At 52.7% G+C, this 24,073-nt stretch overlaps 1 protein-coding gene across 6 annotated transcripts in view; it reads right to left on the reverse strand.

Annotated features, from left to right (window-relative positions):
* The window catches only part of MPP2 (MAGUK p55 scaffold protein 2), a 31,497-nt gene extending 13,267 nt beyond the window's left edge, over positions 1 to 18,230 (reverse strand). Inside the window, exons 1-3 of one of the 6 annotated variants that reach the window (XM_004432537.3) lie at positions 18,073 to 18,230; positions 15,184 to 15,247; positions 10,057 to 10,175 (exon numbers count right to left, since the gene is read on the reverse strand). In XM_004432537.3, coding sequence (XP_004432594.1) covers positions 10,057 to 10,175; positions 15,184 to 15,214 — 150 coding nt within the window. In that variant the 5' untranslated portion in view covers positions 15,215 to 15,247; positions 18,073 to 18,230. The other 5 variants (XM_014789060.2, XM_087441221.1, XM_004432536.3 and 2 more) reach the window with 5 other exon arrangements.
* Between the last annotated feature and the right edge of the window lie 5,843 nt (positions 18,231 to 24,073).

Raw genomic sequence — 24,073 nt, forward strand, 5'->3', positions numbered from 1 at the left:
CTAAAAGAACTTACAGCGTTAATGGAAATGTTCTTTTTCTGTGCTAATATGGTCGCCACTAGCCACATGTGGCTACTGAGAAATGTGACTAGGATGACTGAGGAACTGGATTTTTAGTTGTATATCAGCATTTTTGTTTATTTAAGTATTTAAATAAATAGCCACATGTGGCTAGTGGCTACTGTATTAAAGAGTACAGCCTTAGCATTTATCTACTTAGGGTATACAGTCAGAATATCGTGAGCAACAGTTACTTGAATTAATTCCTTTTTCTGTATGATTATACTAACAATTTGCTATATGGATCAATTCACTTATCTGCACTTAATTTCAGGGTTTGCTTTTTTCATTCTTTTAATTTAATCTTATTTTTTGAATATGTACAACATTCACATAGTTCAAATTTCATATCTCTATAAAAAGCAAATTCAAAGAAGTCTCATTTCAGGGCCGGCCCCATGGCTTAGCGGTTAAGTGCGTGTGCTCCACTACTGGCGGCCCAGGTTCGGATCCTGGGCGTGCACCAACGCACCGCTTCTCCGGCCATGCTGAGGCGGCGTCCCACATACAGAAACTAGAAGGATGTGCAACTATGACATACAACTATCTACTGGGGCTTTGGGGAAGAAAAAAAGGAGGATTGGCAATAGATGTTAGCTCAGAGCCAGTCTTCCTCAGCAAAAAGAGGAGGATTAGCACGGATGTTAGCTCAGGGCTGATCTTCCTCACAAAAAAAAAAAAAAAAGAAGTCTCATTTCCATCCTCATCCTTTCTACCCCATTCACACCCACATTCTAGAGGTAATCATTTTCATTAGGTTCTGGCTTATTCCATCTGTTTCTTTTCACAAAAATAAGTAAATATTTCCCTTTCTTTCTAACATAAAAGGTAGAACACTATATACACTCTTTGATACCCTGGGTTTTTTGTTTGTTTAATTGGTTTGGTTTTTTACTTAACAATATGCCCTGGAAATCACTTTATGCTGCTACAGGGAGATCTTCCTTTATTATCATTATTTTTTAGCTACTGCATTTGACTCATTGCGTAACTGGAGTACCACAATTTATTCAACATGTCTCCATGGGTATTTAAATTGTTTCTAATATTTTACCACTGCAAATAAAGGTGCAGTGAATAACCCTGGCACAGCTGTTCTGTAGCTATGGAGAACATTTTCCATGGAAATTCCTAGAAGTCTTGCTGGGTCAAGCAGGAAATACATATGTGGTTTTGTTAGATATTGACAAACTCCCCTCCATGGGGCTCTGGCCGCTTGCCCTCCCACCAGCATTGATGAGAGACTTTCCTAAAGCCTTGCCACCAGAGGGTGTAATCAAAACTTTGAATGTCTGCCAATCACAAGGATGAGAAATGATCTCTCAATGGGGCTTAATTTGCATTTTGCTTATTGAGTGAAGCTGAGCATCTCCTCATATGTTTAAGGGCCATCTGTATATCTTTTTCTGTAAACTATCTGTTCATGTCTTTTGCCAATTTTTCTAACAGGTCTTAGTTTTTTTCTTTTTCCCATTTTTTAAATACTCTCTGTGTTAAGAAGAGAAGTGCTTTGTGATATTTCTTGCAAATATTTTCCCCTAGTTTGTCATTTGTCTTTTGACTCTGCTTGTGGTTTTTTTGTCAATGCAAAAAAAAATATTTAATGTAGTTAAATTTATTAATCTTTTATGCATCTGAATTTTGAGGCACAGTTTTTTTGTGTGGGGGTTTTTTGGGGGTTTTTTTTCGTGAGGAAGATCAGCCCTGAGCTAACATCTGTTGCCAATCTTCCTCTTTCTGCTGAGGAAGATTAGCCCTGCACTAACATCTGTGCCCATCTTCCTCTATTTTATATATGGGATGCCACCACAGCATGGCTTGATGAGCGGTGCGTAGGTCTGTGCCCGGGACCTGAACCTGCGAACCCTGGGCCACCAAAGCAGAGCGCAAGAACTTAACCACTACGCCACCAGGCTGGCCCCATTTGAGGCACAGGTTGTTTTTAAAAAGAAAGCCTTCCCCCACACACAGATCCTTGTTTTCTTTTAGGACGTGTACGGTTATTTTTTCACATTTAGATCTCTGATCTGCTTGGAGTTTATTCTTATGTATGGTGTGAGGTATGGATCTACTTTGATATCTTTCCAAATGACTATCTAGATGTCCCAATACCATTTATTGAAAATCCATAAGCAAACTATTGTTTAATTTTCTACATGAGATAATGGTATTGTGATTATTTTTAAAAACTAATCTTTATCTTTTAGATACACATACTGAAATACAGACAAAATTATGTCTGAGATTTGCTTAAAAATAATTCAGGAGAGAGGGAAGTGGTTGGAGGTATGGATGAAACAAGATTGTTCAAGAGTGGTTAAATGTTGAAGTGGGACAATGCATGACGGGGGATCAGGAGACATTTTTGAAAATTTTCGCAATAGAAAAGTTTTTGTTTGTTTGTTTTCCTCTCCCAAAGCCCCAGTGCATGGCTGTATATCCTAGTTGTAAGTCCTTCTAGTTCTTCTATGTGAGCCGCAGCCACAGCATGGCAAGTGACAGACGGGTGGTGTGGTTCAGCAACCAGGCAGCAAACCTGGGCTGCCGAAGCAGTGAGAGCACCCAACTTTAACCATTAGGCCATGAAGGCTGGCTCTAGAAAGTTTTTCAAGCCCATGAGATGGGGAGATTTTAATAACACCTCACAGGGATACTCTGAAGATTCTGTGAGATGGACATAGTGCCTGGCACACAGCAGGTGCTCAATAACGGCTAGCTCCTTTTTGCATGTTGGCCCCACAGTCACCTAAACCCCCTCTCCAAGATGGGCAGCATTTCAGACTGACTCCCACAGCCTGGCTGGGCAGAACATTCCCGCTGGGGAAACAGACAACTGAAGGGGCAAAGGGATAGCCCTCAGAGACCTGTTATGCGTTGATGTCCCTCAGAAGCTGGAGGGCAGGGACATGCCCTGGAAGGTTCCACCAAACCCTACATGATCCTCATTTAGCTCAGCACAGCCCATGGACCTTCCTCGGCTCTGTGTTACTACGTGTCTAGGTCAATGCCCCAGGAGTCCAGGGTCCCAGGAACTGCGTTTCAAGAATGAACAAAGGCACTCAGGCACACGATGACCTGACCATGGTGACCCTGGCCGGGCTCTCTCAGGTTAGCAGAAGCTAGCTCTGGCCCAGGTGTCCTGACATGAGTGCAGAGGTCGCTCATTTTAGCCTCCGCATCTTCTGCTCCATTGATGGATGGAGGACTAGTTTCTAGAGGAGGCCTCGCCTTACCAAGCAGGAAGCCTGGGCGTCTCCAAAGCCACCTACCTCCCATCTTGGACTTGACAACCCCTCCCCCAGGCCGGTCCATTCCTCCTCCTGTGGCCGCTGCCAGTGTCTTACCCAGAGATTTAAAAGCACAGATCTCCAAGCTTGACCTTCATGACCCAGAGGAAACTTTAAATATTTAATCATTCAAATACAAAAAACAAACTACACAGGCCAATTTAAACAGCTGATTGACCAGGACTGAGAACATCCAACGTGTGTCACAATTTGCAACACACGTTTCTGGGACTTTGGAAACTCAGAGTTGGATTAATCACAATCCTTGGTTCATGACATATTCTCATCACTGGTTTGTGCATGGCTTCCTTTTAGTTAGTCAGTATTAAATTAGATATTTTTAACACTATAACAAGGATCTGGGAACCCACCACTCAAACCATAAATGAGGATCTTTACAATCTCCTACATCCATCCACGTGCCCCAACCACCCATCTACCCACTCATCCACTCACAGAAACCACTGTCTTGATTCCCTGTGTTCATCACACAGTGGCCTCCCATTTTACATAGTATTATTGTATCTATATGTATTCTACATATTCCTAAACTGAATGTTGTTTTTAGTTGTTTTTGCCTTTAAAAAAAGGGAATTATGCCATATATAATCCCTGGGAGCCTGATTTTTTCCCACTTAATATTATTAAGTGAAAAGTTATTTCACTTACTATTTTTTACTATTAGTTTGCTAAGATTTATTTATTTTTCATATTATTAAGTGAAAACTTATTTTGCTTATTATTTCTCACTTAATATTATTTTGCTATGATTCATTCTTTTTTCCCTCATCATGTTACTTCATTCATTTCAATCACTGTATTATATTCCATTGTGTGAATACGCCACATTTTATTGATCTCCTCTCTCCTTGGGAGGCATGAGGGTCATTTCAGGCTTTGCCATTGTGAATGATGCTGCTGTGAACATTCTAGTCTGTGTCTCCCGGTGCACATGCAAGAGTTTCTCCCAGGAGCAGGATTGCTGGGCTGTGGGATATGCATGTTCAATGGCAAAATAGCACACTTGCAGAACATCATCCCATTTAAACGTCCCAATGACCCTGTGAGATTAGCAGTATTAAGGCCATTTTCCCAATAAAGTGTCTGAGCCTTGAATGGGTAAAATGAAGTCCTTAACAGCATGCAGCTCATCACTGTACACCAGGGACTCCAGTCAGTTTCCTGACTCTCTGAGTCCCCCACAGCTGTGGTGGCACTATTTGAGCACATGTTCTTGGAAAGCCACGTTCTTGGTACAGCACACACTGCAGTATTGCAGGCCCTGGGCCCCACAACCAGGAGAGTGGTTTTGAGTTTCTGTGATAACCATTTGTTTAATTCTGCTCTAAAACTCATCCTCAGCCCAGCAGAGGCTCAAGCTCATTATAGACCAGAAGCTTGGGCCAGGTACACAGCTAGCTAACAGTAGAGCCAGTACTCGAACCCAGATCTGCCAGCTCCCGACCCAGAGCCAGAAGTAGACTGCAAAGGCAGAAGCACCACACAGCCATTTCTTTGAAAAGCTTTTCTCTCCGCCCTCCCCCTCCAACCTCTCCGATCTTGGCAGAAGACAGGGAATTCTCATTTGAAGCCCTGCTCATAATTAAATAGTCCAAAGACTAAGAGGAGTCCGAGAGAGTGCTGTGCCAGAAGGTAAGGTCACTCTCCAGTCTGGATCTGACCACGTGATTCGCTTTCGCCAAATGTGATGCAGGCAGAACCCTGGAAAGTGCCTGGGTTTTGGGGCTTGTCCCCCCTTGCTGCTTGAGATCGCCGTGTAAAGAAACCAGGGCTACCCTCCTAGGATGAGTGACCACACCATCCTAGACCTTGCAGCCTTCTCAGCTGAGCCACCAGACATGTGAGTGAGGCCATCTTAGACCACTTAGCCCCAAATGAGCAAGAAAAACCACCCAACCAATCCACAAAATCAGAGAAATAAAACATGGCTGTTTTAAGCCACTACGCAGTAGGGTGCTTCGTTACACAGCCAAAGCTAACTGATACACTGGGCTCCCCACCACTGTAGCCTCTGCTTGTCATGTCCCCTTGTCAGAGTCTCTTATCTTAGTGACCTCTCTTGACCCTCATTCTTCTAGGGCTCTGTCTTGCTCTGCGAGCTCTCTCACCTCAGCCTCACCATAGGACTGGAGTCCTTCCTGTGAACTCCAGTCCGATGGCCAAAACTACATTATAACAACTCTTTATGGCTTAAAAAGACTTCCACATCCATGACCTCCCCCTCTTCCTACCATAACTCTGCGAGATAGGCATCATTATCCCTACTTCTCAGAAGAAATAACTCAAACTCAGAGAGGTTGTCAGACATGCTGAAGTCACATAGCCTGTCAGTGAATCTTCTGACTGCAAATCCTGTGTTCCTTCTCCTCCATCCCATGTGGATTAGTTCCCAGGCCTTGCAGCTGGCAGATGTCCCCACTGGTGACACTTTGCCTGAATTTCTGAATGTCACCTGCCTAGGATTCCTCACTTTGGCCTTGCTTGTTGTTAGAACACCTGCTGCTGGATCCATGTCAGCTCTCCCAGATGCCACCCACCTGCCGGAGCTGCCACCTGCTGTCTGCAGCCAACTCCCTGGATTTATGACCTGCCTTCCAGATTTGACTTCCCTCCAGAGCCTTTAATTCTCTGAATTAGTCCCCTCAGGCCCTGCCCCTCCCTAGTCCCAGATTTACCCAGCCCGGCCCCTCCCACACTGTCTGTCATGTCCCCGGAGAGGAGAGTCAAGCCCACTCCACAAGGCTGAGGGAAGGAGGTTGACAGCCACAAGCAGTTCCAACTTGATTCCTTTCCTGAGGGTTTCTGGGCCACTCCGCCAGGAGAACCAAGTTTTTGCAGCTGGATCTTTGACCAAAATACATTGTCTATTAGGTTAGAAATTTATCTGTGTAGACGTAATCATTAACATTGGTGAGAAGGAGTAAGAAGTGGGTCCTGCTGTCCAAAGCAAGTCACATGGTCAAGCCCAGATTGAAGAGTGGAGAGAGCAACTCTACCACTGATGAGAGGGTGGCAAAGTCCCATTGCAGTGTCACACACACAGGGATGAGAGGGATGTTTACTGAGCTCAGACAGGCCTTCATGGAGATTCACTTCCTGCTTGTTTCACAACTAGATGGAGAGAAGAAGTCACTGGGGTCCCTTAGCCCACGAGCCTCTTTTTGGGGGTCTCAGAGTTGAAGAAATGTCCACACCACCTTCTACTGTGCTTTATGCATCTGGAATCATACTAGGAATTTCTTGAGAGGAAATTCTGACCAGCTATCCCCAAGAACATTTCTGGAGAAGGGAGTTTATTCACGGTCTCATACAGCACATGGAAAGTTCTCAATTAGGCTGAACTGTGAGGTCCCAGGACTGGGACAACGCAGGGCTCAGTGAGAAGATGAGACTTGGGCTCCATCGAGAGAAGAACAAACTATCTGATAGTTCATTGCCGTGGCCCTAGCACTGTGCCTGGCACTTGGTAAGCACGCAATAGATGTTTGTTGAATAGATGATGGATAACTAAATGACTGAGTGACTGAGTGAACAGCAGAGCCATCCAGCCAGCAGTCCCACCATTGGAGAGCTGTCAAATGGATTAGACAAAGCCACCAGAGAGGAATGCTATCGAGGGGAATCACGCTGTGGAGGGGGCTGGCTAGAGGACCTTCTAACCCTGAGATTCTGCCATCCCGAGAGCCCCTACTTACTTCACTGGCTGTCTCACTAGAGAAGCAATGGCTAAAGTGACTCAGAGACAATGTGGTCTAATAAATCCAACTCTGAAAACAGCTTTGGAAGGTTACAGATGATGAGGTTCAAAATGCACATATTCAGCAATTCCACTGCCAAGTGACCACCCTGGAGAAGCTCTTACACACGTGCAGAAGCAGATGGCTAGGAGGATGTTCCTGCAGCATTGTCCCTAACAGAGGCAAGTCAACAACAGCATACCTGTCTCTCAGCACGGGAACCAATCAACAAAGACCCTGGGCTCTGTTCATATACTGGAATTCCACACAACAGTTACAATGAATCTATCTATATCCACATCTACGTCTATTCTTATGTCCATTCCTATATCCATTCCTATACTCCGTATATGAACTACAAACCTCAAAAACCTAAGCAGCTCACACTATCATTCCATTATGTAAAGTTTAAAAACATATATACAGGGGCATATTGTTTACATCAAGTACATATGTAGGCAAGACATGCAAACATTGAGGGGTATGACATCATCAACCTCCAGCCAGTGGTTACCTGTTGGGAGCGAAAGCAGGGGAGGAAAAGGGGGGAGGCACTGGCTGTAGCACACTTTTTATTTCTTAAAAAGGAAGAGCCAGAACTAAAGCAGATAAGGCCAGCGTTCCCATCTTGGAGGTGGGCACTCAGAGGTCTGTTATGTTATTTCCTACGCTCTCTGGTATTCATTCACTCAACAAATATTCAGTGAGCAGCCACTACGTCCCAGGCACTGTTCTAGGCTCTGGGGACACAGCAGGGATCCCAACTGACATCCCTGCCCTCGTGGAGCTCCCATTCTCTCTGTTTGAGACATGCATAATTCCTTGTTTTTATTTTTAATACATGAATACAATATTGACCACTGAATGAACAGCAACCTGCCTTTCTCTAATCTGCTTAGTTTTCTCCTCCCCAGAACCGCCCACTATTGACCCTCTCAGACCTTTCACCTTCCATCCTTAACAACCTCCCCAGATCTTTATACCCACTCCACAGATGACAACGTGACCAGGCTGTGTCCCCTGCGGCAGCTCTCTCCCTCCAGTGGGGCCTGGTCTCCCTCCACACCCCATGCCAGGGCCGGCCACAGCTGTCCTGTGACAGAATCCCCACCCCAACCTGGCTGTACCACCCTCTCCCTCCCCACATCACTGTCATTGCCGACTTCCTGGTCACCCCCACCACCATTCACTGAAGACCCTGGGACTGCCTCAGTCTTCTCCCCACCCCAACACTTGCCATAACCCTAGATTCCAATGCCATCCCACATCTGAGCCTTCCATTCTGGACCACTTTAACATCAATGACCTGACCATCCACTGCAGCCACACCCTAGATTGTCGTGTCATCCCCCAGAATGTCCTCCTTGGAAATCTTTCACCTCCCACCTCTCTCTCTCTGATTTCGGCTGCCTTCTCTTCCAGCTACACACTCTCTCTCCAAACACTGCGACCTCACAGAGCCCCCAGGCCTGCGCCTCCATCCCCTCCCTGCCTCTCCATCTCCTCCTGGTCCCTCTCTCCCCTCCCAGCCTGGGCTCGAGGTGATGCTCTCAGCCACTCTCACCTTCGCCTTCACACTGTTCCCTGCACCTCAGCCTCCCACAGCTCCCGTCCAGCACAAGCTCTGGACCAAAGCTACCCCTGTCAGCTCCGCATCTCTGGACTGAGTCACCCTCACCCTGGGAAATCGGGCACCTGCCACAGAGACTCTGGGGCCCTGGCTTTGGTGGGGTCCCTCTCTCCTCCTCTTCAGCAATTAGTCAAACCCTCACTTCCAAATCCACCCCCACCTCCTGATGGCTAATTCCCAGCAGATGACTGCCTCACCTCCCCTGAGAAATTTGAGCAATTAGGCATGATTCCGTGGACTCCCAGCCTTGCCTCCAACACAGCTATGCACACCATTCTCACCTCCTCTCCTCCTCCTCTGTGGAGGGGTCCACCCCCTCCCCTCACCATCCTGGCTTCTTCTCTCAGTTGAAGGCAGCCTCAGCCTCACACTTCCCCAGGCAGAATCCAGGGGCCTTGCTCCCCCACGCCTCACCTTCCACACCCCAACACCAAGTACTGCTGATTAACTCCTGAAAGCCCTGTTACCACAGGTCTAGTTCAGAGCCATTCCCAACTCCGGTCTCTCCAGCTCTAGCCATGACCCTCCATCTATCCTCCACGTGCTGCCAGACGGGTGCACCTAAAATGTCCACGTGCCGTCATCATACCCCTGCTTAAAACCCACGAAAGGCTCCGTGTCGCTCACAGGACGAGGCCCAAGCGCCCAGTGCCCTCCACACCTGCCAACATCTCCGCAGCTCACGCTCTCTGCCTCGCCCTGCAGCTCCAGCCTCACACCGACACTTACAGTCTCTGTGTACTTCCAGCTCTTTCTCACCTCTGTTTCTGCTCAAGCTCTTCCTGTGGCCCAGAATCCCCTCCCCCTCCTCCTCATTCCTCAAGACTCAGCTCAAGTGGCCCTTCCTCCAGGAAGCCTTCCCCACCCACCCCAGGCTGGGTTGGGCATCTGCCCTTTATGTTTCCAAAATGCCTAGTGCATCTGCCTCTATCAAATGGTTTTATAACTTTCTCTTTTAGCGAGTCTTTTCCCCACCTGATGCATGGCAGGTGACCTTGAAAAGACAGCTGCACAAAATGCTGAACGGCAGAGGGACAGGCAGGATGAACTCTGGCGATTCCGACGCACAGGCAGGCTCACCCCCACCACTCACACTCTCCACAAGCTGGCAGCCACCCAACAGCCACCCACATGGCCGCGTCCACACACCCACCAGCCAGGCGTGGAGGCAGCCCCCCACCTGCAGTCGCTCCGATTCATCACCTGGCCATGAGTGTTTGTGCATACCCCCCTCCAGCGGTCTCCTGCGGCTAACACCCCATCCCCCAGTGAGCCTCCCCAGACACAGCGCCCTTGTGCCTACCTCCCTGGAACACTATACCTTGGCCAGGGATCTTACTATGGGACTTTCCATAATCCCTCGAAGGAATATCAGGTCCAGTTCTGCAGCGCCTGTGGCGTTGGGGAGGGATCCCAGGTTGTCCAGGACTTGCTGCATGGCTGGGGGCAAGGGGCAGGCAGTGAGACACACAGGTGCCAGCTGGTCACAGGAGACCAAAACACACCACAGCAACCCCACCCCTCCCACCCCACATCCCACAGAAGACAGCCCCTCCCCAGCAGCACTTCCCTCCCTGCCAGGCATGGGAAGGCCTGGGGCAGGGGCCCGGGGGAGGGGGGAAGGGGCAGTTTCCTTGGCCTGTTCTCTAGGCCTTAGGTAATGCCAGCCTGGGCAGGTGGGAGGCTCCAGGCAGCAGGAAGTAGACTCTGAGGTGGAGGGAGGGGAGAAAAGGAAGCAGATATCAGGTTCTAGGTTCTGCCCTGAACCAGAAAACCACAGGTGCCTCACTCAGTCTCTGGATGGACTGAGCCACCTGCACCTGGCGGGCTCACGGATGACAGACACAGTGCTTGGAGCATGTTCCTGAGTGCAGGCCTAGAGTCAAGCAGGCAGCCATGCAGGAAGCCAGGGCTACCCAGCATCCGGTACCAGCTGCACCATTAATCCAGTGTAATTTTGCACAAATCACTGTCCCTCACTGGCCTCAGTCTTTCCCTCCTGTAAAATGGGTAGGTTGGGCCAGATGGTGTCTACAGGCCCTTCAGTTATGACAGACAATGATCTATAATCATTGAGAAATTAATATGGATCGTAGGAAGCCAAAGCTGAGGCCTGGAACATTGGCAGAAGCTGGGGAAACAGGCCCCCCGGGGCTTGGGATGGCTGTGGGTACCCAAGGGCAGTGGTCAGACCAAGTCATCTCAGGTTTCGGCAAATCCTCAGCCTGGAACAGGACACAACCAAGGACATGAAAACACCTGATGCTGGGCCACAGCACTGGCTGCTGAGATCTGAAGTGGGGGTTGTCTTCACCCACCAGCAGAGGTGGGAGCTCCTGGCTGTGGCAGGTTCTGAGAGAAGGAAGGGAGAAGCAGAGTGTGCCCAGCTGGCGGCAGAGATGGGCAGGGGGTATCATTACTCTGCCACTCTGCCACCCACGCCTACATCGGCATAACAGCACCCAAGCCATGGAGGAGGGGGGTGCATACGGTGCCTGGTACCCCTCCTCCTCCCCACCTTCTCCAGAAACAACATCCAAACTGCCCTCCAGACCCCTCCTGCCCAGGCCTGGGCTTGGCATCGGTCAGAGAATGCAAGGCCCTTAGTGGGCTCAGAAAAAGGCCAGGGCAGGGACTCTTCCCACTCTGCCAGAGTATCCCGGGGTCCACCCTCCCCAGTCATCCTTACACACAGACTCCCCAGCCTGCTGGCCATGGGGGAAGACTGGTGCCCTCTGCCCAGGCCAGCACTCCAGGTGGGCCGTCACCCTAGACCCTAGGCTCTTGGGAGCCCGCTCCTAGGGCACCCTCTCCAGACTCCCGCAACCCCCAGCTTTCCCCCCAGCCTCCCCTCCCGGCCTTCCCCTACCTTCCCTCCGGAGCTCGGCTTCCTCAGAGGAGCCCAGGGATATGCCCTCCAAGGAGGCCCTGCTGCCTGGGCTGCCCGCCATGGCCTCCCCCCACCGGCCCGTGGCTCCGGGAGTAGCCTCCACGCCACTGTCGGCGCCTTCCCAGCCAGAGGGGGCTGCGCTGGAGGAGGCGGGACTCGGGGAGCGCCCTCTGCAGGATCAGCCAATAGTAAGGCTCAGCTGCCCTGACCACCTTGCTGATTGGCCAAAACTCCAACAGGAGCAGACAGGTCGGGAGGGGGCAATGGGAAAGAGAGAAGCCTCGTCCTACCCACTGCCTGACCCCAGCGGCGGCGCGAAAACCAAGGGGGTGGGGACTCGGCCCCATCTTGTTCCCGCCCCCCTTTCCTGGAAGTCCCTCCTCAAATACACCCCATGCCACCTCCTCCTCGTGCCCTGCGACCTCTATTCTACGTCCCCTGTCCAGGCCCCTTTACAATGGCCCCCTCAGGATCAAAGGAAGCCCCCCAAAATGACTCTCAGTCCTCCGCCAGGACCTGTCGCACCACTGTGGTGTGGGGCAAATACCTCAGCCCCAAATGCCTGCCCCCAGCTGCCAGCCATGGGGGGCAAGGAGGGGGCAGGGAGGAAAAGGAGGGGGATAGCACCACTGTGGGCAGGGAAGGGTACCTCAAGCCCTTCCGACCCCACATCTCAGCAGCAGCTTCTCCCCCTCCTCCATCTCCCATTAGCTCTCCCCCTTAGGTAGGGGGGACACACGCCCCATAGGCAAGTCAGGCATCTTGGAATTGGAGAAGGAAAAAGGTGAGGGCACGTTCACGGAGGAGGGAAGAGGGTGGGCAGGAGGGGGGGACTTGGCAGTTACACCAGCCCAGAACCTCCATTCCTCTGAGACTTTGTACCCATGAGGCCACCAGACAGCCATTCCCTGAGGATTGGCACCAGGTTGCCAAGGCAGCAGGGGGGGATTACACACCAGGACTTTAACCCTGGGATGTGAGAGAGATTTAAAGGGACAGCTCCACCCAAAAGCAGCCTCAATTCAAAGAAAGGAGGGAGTCTGGTAAAGAGGGGAAGAGAGGGAAAGGCTGCAGTTCTGGAGACTCCAGGGGCAAGTTCTCTAAACTCTCATTGTTTAGACAACATGCCATTGCCCATATATCTCCAACCCACTCCCAACCCTCAGGAAAAGGGCCTCTCCACCTTACTAGAAATAGAGTTAGGGTTTCTCTGCAAGAGGAACACACCCACCCATTTTCCTCCCTCCACAATGACAATGACCATGTTGACCAGTGGGGAAGGGTGGGAAAAGGACCTTGCTAGCTTCACTCTCTGCAGGGCCCAAGGCGGGGATCTCTGGGGGAAGGGGGAGGTGAACCTGACCTCAGAGGCCGGGGTGCAGCTGTCTATGAGAAGTGTGATGACCACCAAATGGTCTAACCCACCATTAGATATTTGAGGCCAGGAGCCAGTCCAGCCCAGAGTGAGCACAGAGGGCTGCCTGAGGGAGAGGCTACGAAACTCATAGCCTGTGCGTCTCACATCACCTCTTTACAGAAGAGGAAACACAGGCTCCAAGAGGTTACACAGTTTGCTCCTGTCCTTCTTCCTTTGGATATAGGAAGGCAGAAGCAGCCCACGGCACAACATGAGGGGAGCAGGGGCCCCAGGAGTCCTCAGAGGAAGCAGGCCCCATACCCACACCCCTGGGCTCCACTCCCTGCCCTGTCCCCCACCCCACACCACCACACCCCCATCAAGTGGTCTGTAGCAGGGAAGCCACATTGCTGGGCCTTCTCACCCCTGCCGGGCACTATTAATGGGTTTACTGGACAGCCCCAGATTGATAGGCCTTTAATCACCGGCTCAAGGATGGGCTTGATTAACCCCTAAGCAGCTTACAGTGGGGCCCAGGCAGGCTAGATCAGGGGGAGCGCCCAGGGGGCCCAGCAGGCTGGACAGGAGGTGGAAGCACTGAGCCCTCCCAGGCTGCAGAAGCTGAGGGACATTGGCACAGTCACTCCACCACCCGGAGAAGAGGCCGGGGAAGGGAGGAACGGGGCGGGGGGCGGGGGGGGGCACGGACAAAGGTGTCACAGTTTAGGCTCTGGCTTACTCACAGCAGCCTTCACTTTCCTGGTTCAGTTTCTCAAAGGGGAGGGACAGGGGAGTCATTCTAACCAGACTGGGAGGCCTGGAACATCTTGCAGAGGCAGCAGCAGGGCCTAGAGTGCGGGGAGGAGCTGCAGGGGCGGGAAGCATCCAGGCAGGGGAAATTCACATACATCAGAGCAAAACCAGAGCAGTTCCCAGCTGTTAGCAGGACGCTGAGCGAGCCTCTAGCACAGGGAATTCCCCTAGTGGATCTCTGAACGCACTTAAGGGGGTCCATGAACCCTTGGAGTGGAATGCATATTTTGTGCAGAGAAGCATTTGTCTCTGATGAGGGCCTGTCACTGACATCAGATTCTCAAAGGATCCAAGACCAATAAAAGTTAAGAACACTAATCTTGGGCCGGCCCGGTGGCTTAGCGGTTAAGTGCGCGTGCTCCACTACTGGCGACCCGGGTTCGGATCCTGGGCGCGCACCGACGCACCGCTTCTCCAGCCATGCTGAGGCCGCGTCCCACATACAGCAACTAGAAGGATGTGCAACTATGACATACAACTATCTACTGGGGCTTTGGGCAAAAAAAAAAAAGGAGGAGGATTGGCAAGAGATGTTAGCTCAGAGCCGGTCTTCCTCAGCAAAAAGAGGAGGATTAGCACGGATGTTAGCTCAGGGCTGATCTTCCTCACACACACACAAAAAAAACACTAATCTTGTCCCATCCCCTCATCTTACAGATGGGGAAACCTAGGTCCTAAAAGGGAGGTGACTGACTCAAGGTCACAGGTTAATGAGGTAACAGTAACTCAGCAGCACAGCATAATAACTGTGAATATTCCTAACTACTGTGTTGTTCCCTGTCATCGACTTTGAGTTTCACCTCAACCTCTTTACAGAAGAGGAGAAGCAGGCTCCAAGAGGTTAAGTAATTTGCTCCTGAGGCCTAAAACCTCCTCAGAACCAAGTCAAGGCTTCCCCACCTGGCATTCTCCATGCACAGCTTCCTGTGCCCCAGCACACACACGCCCACATCTCTAGTTTATGCTGGTCTACTCCACCCATCTGGTGGGCACTGCTCCATCACCTTCGCAGCCCCAGGCTGTGCTGCTGCAGTCCCTTCACCCCCAAGCCACCCTCCAAGGCCCAGCTCCTGGAGGTCCCTTCTCTAACCAGCCTGGCCCCATGCCGTTCCCTCCAGCAACAATGTGGATCATCTCTGGAGCATGCATCCCCCTGCCCTCCACGGAGGAGAGTTGTGCTGTGTCTCCAGCCCCACCTTGGGGCAGATGAAGCAGGGTCAAAGAAGCTGCCTGAATGATTGGCTGAGTGGCTGGGTAAAGCAGGGGTGGGGGGCAGTTCCTTCTCACAGGAAGCTGCGGGAGTGCCTGACTGTTGCTCCCCACCCTCGAGTCCTTGCCTGGCACCCTTGGAACCACTGACACCAACGACAGCCTCACCCCCTTCTTACCAGTCTCAGAGTTGGTGGCAGCCACTGGCATGGTGAGGTCGGCAAGGGCTCTGAAATGTCTCTCCTGGAGGAGAGGAGAGAGGAGGATGAGAAGGCTCAAGGGCAAAGCAATGGGGAAGGGGCCTCCCCTTCAGGATCAGCTAACAAGGGAAGGGAGAGGGAATTGCCCAGAAACTGGATGATCCCACGGTCCTCGGAGGCAGGAAGAGCAGATATTACATGCCCATTTCTCCAAGGAGGAAGAGACAGAGGATTAGAGAGGTTAATTGATTTGCCCAAGGTCATAAAGCTAATAAAGAGACCTACAATGAAAACCCAGGTTTTATGACTCTTAAAAAAAAAGTGTTGGGGGGCTGGCCCAGTGGCATAGTGATTAAGTTTGCATGCTGCGCTTCGGTGGCCCAGGGTTCGCGGCTTTGGATCCTGGGCGTGGACCTAAACACCACTCATCAAGCCATGCTGTGGCAGCATCCCACATACAAAAAATAGAGGAAGATTGGCATGGGTGTTAGCTCAGGGCCAATCTGCCTCACCAAAAAAAAAAAAAAAGTGTTTCTGCCTGTCACATCTTTTTCTTTTTCTTTTCTTTTTTTTTTTTTTTTGAGAGGGGGTGGGTAAGAGTCCAGAATTTGAGTCAAAAGCAGGAAAGATGGGTGTTTCCAGACTGTAAGCTCCATGAGGTCAAGAACCACATCTGTTTTATTTGCCTCTGGATCCTAGGCCTAGCACAGTGTAGATGCTCCACAAACATCTGTCCAATTGGCTGCCAGAAATGATGTCGCACCTCCCCCAGGCCTCTCTGTCTTCCTCATTCTCCCCTTGCCCCTTCTTAGCCCAGAGCTGGGACAAGGAGAGCAGGGGGCTCTGGGCAGAGCCAGCCATGGAGTTTACAGCCCCAGTTCCCACCCCAGGGCCTCCCCAAGCTGGGGTTGGCTCCCTCATTCTCCAGGGGAGGGTGCAGGAGGGTAACCCACAACCCTTCCTCCATTTGCCTTCCTAGGCATTGCTGTTGGAGAAAACCCTAATTCCCAGTTGCCATAACAACAGGAGGTAGTGGCTCACAGCAGGGGTGGGGGAGTGGAGGGAAGCAGCTGGCAGTGCCCACTTTAGGACTGAATGCCTGCTGGGCCCTGGAGGTGGGGGAGCCGCAACTTCATCTCCCCCCAAAAAAGGATTCTTTCTAGAGGGACCACTACATGATTTTAATAAAACCCTCTCGACTCCCATCCCCCTCTCAGGCCTAAGCTGGTCACTTGAGTTCAGGTAGCAGAAATTATAAAGGTGAGGGGACAACTCCCCTTCCTCCTGGATCTGCCCCTGAGGACATGAAAGAAAGGAGCTCTCAGGGAGAGGAAGGGCACCCCCTGTCAGGCAGGCACCCAGGCTGGGAGAAATGCCCAGCATCCACTGTGCCAGCTAGTGCTGCCAGTGCCAACGTCTGCTGTCCCTATTCCTAGACAGCTGCCAGGAAGGAATCCTTCCTTCCCCATCCCAGGTCCTGACGACCTGGAACCTGGAGCCCTCTCCTGGCTACTAGCTCTGCTGTCCCTGACAGAGGTACTGGCAGTCAGAGGGGACTTTGGACGCCCTTCTTCTCTAGAGGGTGGAGGGTGGGAAGAAGCAGGCAGGATCCTGTCCCCAGAAGTCTCACCCAGCCTGCCCAGGTTTTCTCCCTGGGGAGTCGGTTCCCACAGCATGGCATCAGCTAGCTCTGCCCCACCGCCACCCAAGCCTCTGAGAGGGCGGAGCCTGGCTGTGCCCACAGGAGAACAGCAGTGCCAGGCAAGCCAGCCTGGCTCCGTGCCAAGGTCAGGGGCCCAGGCATCTGGGAACCGGCACCTCGGCCCCGCACCTCGGCTTCCAAAAGCCTGGGCTCAGGTGCCCTTTCACCCCTACCTCCAGACTATCCACATCATCCAGGGTTGGTAGATGATGCGGGCCAGCCATGAAAGGGGGAGGTTTCCTCCAACCTCTCACCCACCCCTCCATCAATACACATACAAAGAGATGTAGAGGAGAAAGGTCTGACAAAGGCGCTTTGAAGACCGACAGCTCGTGGGGAGGGGTAGCCACACTGAGGGCCAAAGGATGGGGGTCTAGAGGCCAGGCGAGCCTGCACGCACTGACAATCAGATCGCCCCCGCCCCAGAAGCCCAGCCCTAACACGCTGGGCGCTAGGACCTGGGGGGAGGGGGGCGTTCTGTGAGCCATCAAAGAAGGCTCATTGCGTGCGCGCCCGCGGGAGACCAGGGGATGAGGTCACTGAACAGCTGTCCTCCCGCCCCCATCCCCACTCTCCCCCCTTAGTTGACCTAACTTTCTGACCCTGGCGCCTCGCTCCTGGCACTGATCCCCTCCCAGGTCTCCAGGCACTAACTCTGGCCCCCGACCCCGACCCGCCCTCTCTACAGCCTGGGAGGCGGGAGAAGGAGCGCACCTCTTCCCAGGACGCCCTCCCAGGCAAGACTGAGGTGTTGGCCTCCCAAGGGAACCGGAGGGCCACGGGAATCCATGCAACCTCTGTCTCGCGCCCCCACCCCCCGGAAGCGCAAACAGCGCGGTTCTTACGTAATGCCCGGCTCCAAAGTCCCCCGAATCCACACAGCCCCTGGAGAGGCCGGGCGGGTACCCAGGCCCCGCACGGCTTACCAGCTCTGTGCCCTCGTCATTTTGGAGCCCTCACCGCGGGGGCAGGGGCCAGCGTCAATGGGCAGCGGGGTTTGGTCTCTAAGAGCACGAGAAGGGAGGGGCGGGAAGGGGAGAGGGAGGGGACCGCCCTGGGGGAAGGAGCCCGGGGAGATTGGACCCAGAGAATAGGGGCCCAAGTGCCGTGCCAGGACGAAGAGGAAACAGGGGCCCTGGGGTGGGTGCTGGACTGGGGGCGCCTACCTGCGCCCGGGGAAGCCCCTAGCTCTCGGCGGCTCCGGCGCAGCCTGGCGCTCCGCGTTTATTGCTTGTCAATCGCTACCCGGCTCTTAAAGCGGAGAGGCCTCCTCTGCGCGAGGGGGCGGAGACCGAGAGGGGAGAGAAAGGGAGGGGGATGTGGACGCCGCGGGACAATCCGGAGGAAAGTAGTCTTTTGAAACAGCTAGTGAGTAGGCAGGGAGGTGGCGGTTTGGGAGACACCGCACAGCCCACGACCCCTGCTCGCTTCCCCCTGACCGGGACCTCTACCCAATAGTGTCCCTCGGCGCTCAGAGATCCCTTAAAAGGGCGATGGTGAAAGATTACTCCGCCCTCTCCTCTCAGCTTAGATTTGCGTTCCAGTTGCAGGCATGCCTCACCTTCCCTCGTTATCCTGCTTCCCAACTGGGAAGGGGATCAGAGGAGTTTAGGGAGACCCCCAAGGAGCAGGAGACCCACCCTCATAGAGCTTCCGGCTCACGGGCAGCTTTTAAGGACTCGAATGGTGGATCCCTGGATCCCAGACTCTCCAGAAGAATTTGCAAAAAAGAGCAAACGTCTTCGTGAAGGAGTTCGAGATCCTATATTAAGCCTGCATGGAGGAGTTGCTCCATACCCCTATCTATGGAATGCAGAAAGAAGTAACTCTCTATCCTTCCTCAGAGTCCTATCTCAAGAAGTTAATAAAGCGTTAAACCCAGTTGCCCGCCTTTGCCCAGCCTCCGGCTCCACCCCAGACCTGCTAGTAAAAGATATTGTATGGCCTCGGAATACTGGAGGATCAGCCCGCAGACCACCCTTAGCTCAGTGCGCCGCGCATTTGGCGCCAGCCGCAGTACTACTCCGGCCTCGGTGTCCCCCCACCCCCCACCTGCTGTTGCCCTCTGGAGTGAGCAGAGGTTATCCCTCTTCCTTACTAGCTGGGCGCCTAAGATCAGAAATAGACTGCATCTTGGAAACTTGCTTGGAAATCTCAGAAAAGGGTTTGATTTGGGAATTCTTCCCGGTAGCAGGGGACTGGTCCCCGGGTCCCAGGATACTCAGCTCGCCCCTGACCTCCGGAGGGAATAGATTTGGGTATAGGTATAGAGAAGAAGCCACAGGACCAGGCCAAACTACTGAAAGCCCGGATGTATCGGTGCCCTCCGCCCTTACTGAGGGAGGAGAAGATGGTTAACGACCCCAGATGGCGGGGACTGGAATTGCAGGTTTCGGTCTCCAACCAAAGAGGCTTCCTGGAGCGCACTGCTTCCAACCCTCTTCTCTGCCTTCAAGCCGGAAGATCCTCCTGATTCAACTCAGGAAGAAGTCCCCTTCCCATTATGAAGGCTACCCTCCACTCTCACCTGTCCACCTCTGGGCGGGGAATCACTCAGCTATTTGCATCTGGTTAGGAAGTGGAAGGATCTTGGATCCCTCCAAAATGTTAATTACTTCTCAATCAGGCAACTCAATCAGGCAACCCCATAACAACCCACAGCAAACCTTCAATTCCATTCAGGATCCCCACGACAAGGTGGGATCCCAGATTCTGGCCCAGAGGTGGAGGTGGAGCCCAATTCATTATTCTTACAAGCTGCCTGCCCACATTAATCAGTCAGCAAGCGTGTCTCTAGTAAGCGCCTTATAGAATGCCAGCCTGTCACATCTGTTCAGGACCTTACAACTGATAAATTGTTCGATTCTTTACAGCAGCCTCATGAGGTTACGGAGTAGGGAGAAACATTTCTTAATGCAGAGCAGGATGCTCCTGTTCTGTTCCAGACAAGGTGCCAGCTTCAGTGATACTGAGTCGATATTAGCTTCGGTGCCAGCTTCAGTGATTCCTGGTCCCTGGGAGCTCACAGTCTGGGGTGGAGGTCGGGAAAGGGGTTGTCAGACACAAAAAGCACTTTCTGATGGTATAATCGAACCTTATGGCAGAGGTGCAGTAAGTGTTCTAAGCTGGGCCCCAAGGGAATGCAGGTGCTACTGGTGGGAAATAGAGTAGCCGGGAAGGGCAGCAGGTTTGAGGGGTCCACAATGCTTCCCATGGCAGTTGGGGGCTGCCCCTTCTGCCGGGGGACACGAGGAAGTATGGGAGGGGAGTCCTCCCCCTCTGGGGTCTATAATTAGCTCCAGCTTCCTCCCTGCCTCCGCCCCAGAGGTCACGAGGGTGCAGGCGGTGTCACTGCTTACTCTGAAATCAAAGTTCCCTTGTGGTGGATGTTTGTCCTAGGGCTTTGGGAGTCAGGGCACCGAGGGAAATAAAACTCAGAGCGGTGTTCCGAATTTCCAGCGGGTCCGGCGCTATATTGAGTGATGCTGCACTTCCGGTAATGCCCAGCAGGGGCCGCCAACAGCTCTCCCGAGTCTTTCTTCTGTACATCCACCCCCTCCGATTCCTCGCCCCAACCCTGCAACTCGCCAGAGTCTTGTTCTGGAAACCTTTCCTACTGGCTATATGTCTCAGTAAAAAAAGGTTTGGAACCCTCAGTGCATATATATATATTTATACATACTTATATTTACATTTATATATTATTATATCTATGCTGTTGAACTAATACGTACATTTATAAAAGGAAATTTTTAAATGATTATTTTTTAAACTATAAATAGAAGTTCCAATATTTTCTTACACCTCAAAGAATCATCTTGTGCACCTCTAGGTGCATGCCCTCGTTGGAAACCACATTTCTACAGAAAAAGCTGCATCCCCACCCTCCCCAGTCCCAGCCTCAACAGGGCATCCAGACAGGGAACGTTGCCTCCCCTCCAGGACCAAGCCAAACCCTCCCTGGAGGACCAAGTGTGCTGACCCCGTGCTTCTCTCACAACTCTCAAGACCCTGAAACCCCCTCCACCACCACCACCACCAGCCTGCCCCACACCCACATCAGATTGCCTGTCTGGAAGATAGAGACCCAAAACCTCTCCCGGACACAGCCTCTTTGCCCTCCTGCCCCCACCTACCCCTGGCCTAACACTCATACCTCACCCTGGCTCCTTGCTTTACTGGGCCACAACCCCATGGGGTGGCAAGTTCTGGAACTAGACAGTTCTGTATTGAAATACTGGCTCAGCCAAACGGTGTGTGTGTCCTAGGCCAGTTACTTAACCTCTCTGAGCCTCAATTTCTTCATTGTACAATGGGGATAACAGCCTCCACCTTGGGAGACAACAGATGTAGAGTGGCTGCCACAGTGCCAGGCACACAGAAGGTGCTCCATAAATGTGGTTCCCTTCTGGGAGTAGGTCTGAACAGGTGCTAGCTAGGTGCCAACTGGGCAGTGGGTAGTTAGCCTCTGTCTCTGGCTGTCTGATGTGCGCTTAACTGACCTCAGGTCCTCCTGGGGAAGGTGAGGGTCCAGCCTAGGGCTTCTGGAGCCCCAGGTATCTGGTACAGATAGCATGTCCTCTTCCCGCTGCCCACACACTCATTAGTGGCATCTTGCCCAGCCCTATCTGTGCCACCCACTTCTCTTATCCTCTCTCCCTCCAGTGCCCCCACCGAGGTGCCAAGGGCTTTGCTGTGGGCACCGTGTAAGGGGGCCAGGAATAGGCAGCCCATCGCCAGAGTTGGGAAGAGCTTGCAAAAAGCAGTGCAGACCCTGGGAGTGAAAGGGAGAACTGCTAGCCACCCCAACAACCCAGTGTCCATCGCTGGAGACCCCCACAAGCCAACTGTGCCTTGGAGTGCCCCTGTAGACTCTGGAGAGGACAGGGACGGGGGTCGAAGGTGAGGGAGTGGAGGGAGGCTCCAGACAGTGGGAGCAGATGCCCTGGGGACTATGTGAGTCACTTGAGTTGCTATGTGGATGCAGAAAGGAAGGAGAGAGGATTGTCCCCTCTGGAACTGGTGCCCTGGTGGAGGGCTGCATGTACACACGCGCGCGCGCACAAACACACACACGCGCCCTGTGCTTCTTCCCTCCTCCTTTGCCCTGGGCCAAGGGAGCACTTACAGAGTGGGCTGGGGCAGAGACAGAGGGACAGGGCCTGGGACTGTGGAGAGCACTGGGACGACTTGCTGAGTGACCGCAGGCAAGCCCCTTGGCCTGGCCTGGGCAATATCCACCTACGGGCTCTGTGTAGACCAGAAGGGATAACTCATATAAAAATGTTCTATGAACCATGGTGGGGGGAGACGGGAGCCAGGTCACCCAGGGCATGGCCTGGCCGTCTCCCGTTCCCAGGAATGCAGAGAGGTCCCAGTCCCAGAGCCATTCTCCGCCCCTCCCCTGTACTACCGCCCAGCAACTGCTCTTTTCCCCAGCCCTGCTTGGCGCCAACTGCTCAGCTCCAAGCTCCCCCAGGATCTTCTCCTGCCCTCTGCATTGGGGTCTAGCCACCCTGGGCCCACCCTGTGCACCTTTCCTCTCTGAGGCACCTGGGGACAGAGTGGGGGAACTCCTGCCCATCCCAGGGGGGCTCTAAGCCCTCTGGCTTCTCCACCTCCAGCTGCCTGTCCTAAGGTTGGGATGTGTAGAGCAGTGGGGCCCTGGGAGGGGGAGAAGTCCAGATCATCTGTGCCTACCACCACTTTCCTTTTACAGGCCAGAGCCATTGGGGGAGGGGCTGCTCTCCAACCCCCACCAATACAGAGAGTGGGAGGGCTGCCATCACCCAAAGCAGACTAGGAGTGTGCGGGTCCTGGGCAGCAGGCCTCAGGATCTCTGTTGGAGGTGCGGGGAGGAGGGGCATGGTCTGTGCTGATGGCAGGAACACCAGGGCATCCCCCCTGCTAGTTGTCCCCTACCCCACCCAAAGGACCAGCACTGGGGTGGGCAGAAGGAAGTGCTCGGGTGGCAATGTCCCCCCAGGAGCTCCAGGCCTTCCTGAGTCAGGTGGGCAGATACCTGTGAGGTGTGCACAGGCACACACAGACAGCAAGCATGGTTCTAAGTGTGCCTGCGGTGTGTTTAGGGATGTGTGTCAGGGTATGTGTTTATATGTGCACAAATGTGTTCATGATGCATTTGTGTGTCTGTGTGGATATGTGTACAGGTGCACATAGGGGGTAGAAGGGTGCTGCGTCTATGCACAGCCTGCATGTGTGTGTGTGTGTGCATGTGTGTGTGATGTAGGGGATTGCTGGTTTCTGTCACTGTGGGACCCTGAGCACCCCTCCCCAGCAGCCCACTCCTGCTTCCCCCACTGCGGTTACTGAAAATGACCCATTCCGGGTAAGAGTTAAAACCTGGGAAATCTGTCCAGTGCCCAAGGTCTCTCCTCCTCAGTCCACCACAGAATCCTTTGGCAGCCAGTCCCAGGATCCTAGAGTGGTGAGCATTCAGACTCGGGGGCCAGGAGGAAGGATGCCATCTCTCCCATACATGAATCAGTGTTGGGGTTGGGCATAGGAGGTGGAGGAGGAGGCCTCTGGAGCACCCTGAAAGAGTCTCACTGGGCCCCGCACTGCCCATCCCAGTGCTGACCATCTCCTGTCCTGAACTCTCCCCACAGCCCACCACACTCCCTGCTTCCTCTCATCTCCCGTCTCCCTCTCTTATTCACTGAGATCTTAATTCTTTGGAGGAGCTTGACTAGAGTGACTCAACATCCCCTCAACTCAATCCCTGAGTCCCTGCTATCAGAAACTCGGTTGCCATAATCCAAGGGCCCAAGTGGATTTTCTCCAAAGACTGTGACCTCGAGGCCTGAACTTCTCTTTGGACCTTCTCTTCTCCCCTGTACCGAATCTCCTCAGCCTCCAGAGGGACTAGAGACAGATCAGCCATGTGGGCGGTCAACCGTGCCTATGTGATGGAGCCCCAATAAAACTCTGGACACCAGGCTCAGGTGAGCTTCCCTAGTTGGCAATACTCATGCATATTGTCATGTATCATTGCTGCGAGAGTAACGCTTTCCACAATGCCATGTTTGGAACTTTCCTGGCCTCTGCCGTATGTGCCTATTCCTGTGGCTGACCTTAAGCTGTATCCTTTAGCTGTAATAAACAATAACCATGAGTAAAACAGCTTGCCTGTATTCTGTCAATCCT

Source organism: Ceratotherium simum, chromosome 16 (genome assembly GCF_057802395.1).
Source record: "Ceratotherium simum simum isolate JZ-2026a chromosome 16, ASM5780239v1, whole genome shotgun sequence".
In the NCBI taxonomy this organism is placed as follows: Eukaryota; Metazoa; Chordata; class Mammalia; order Perissodactyla; family Rhinocerotidae; genus Ceratotherium; species Ceratotherium simum.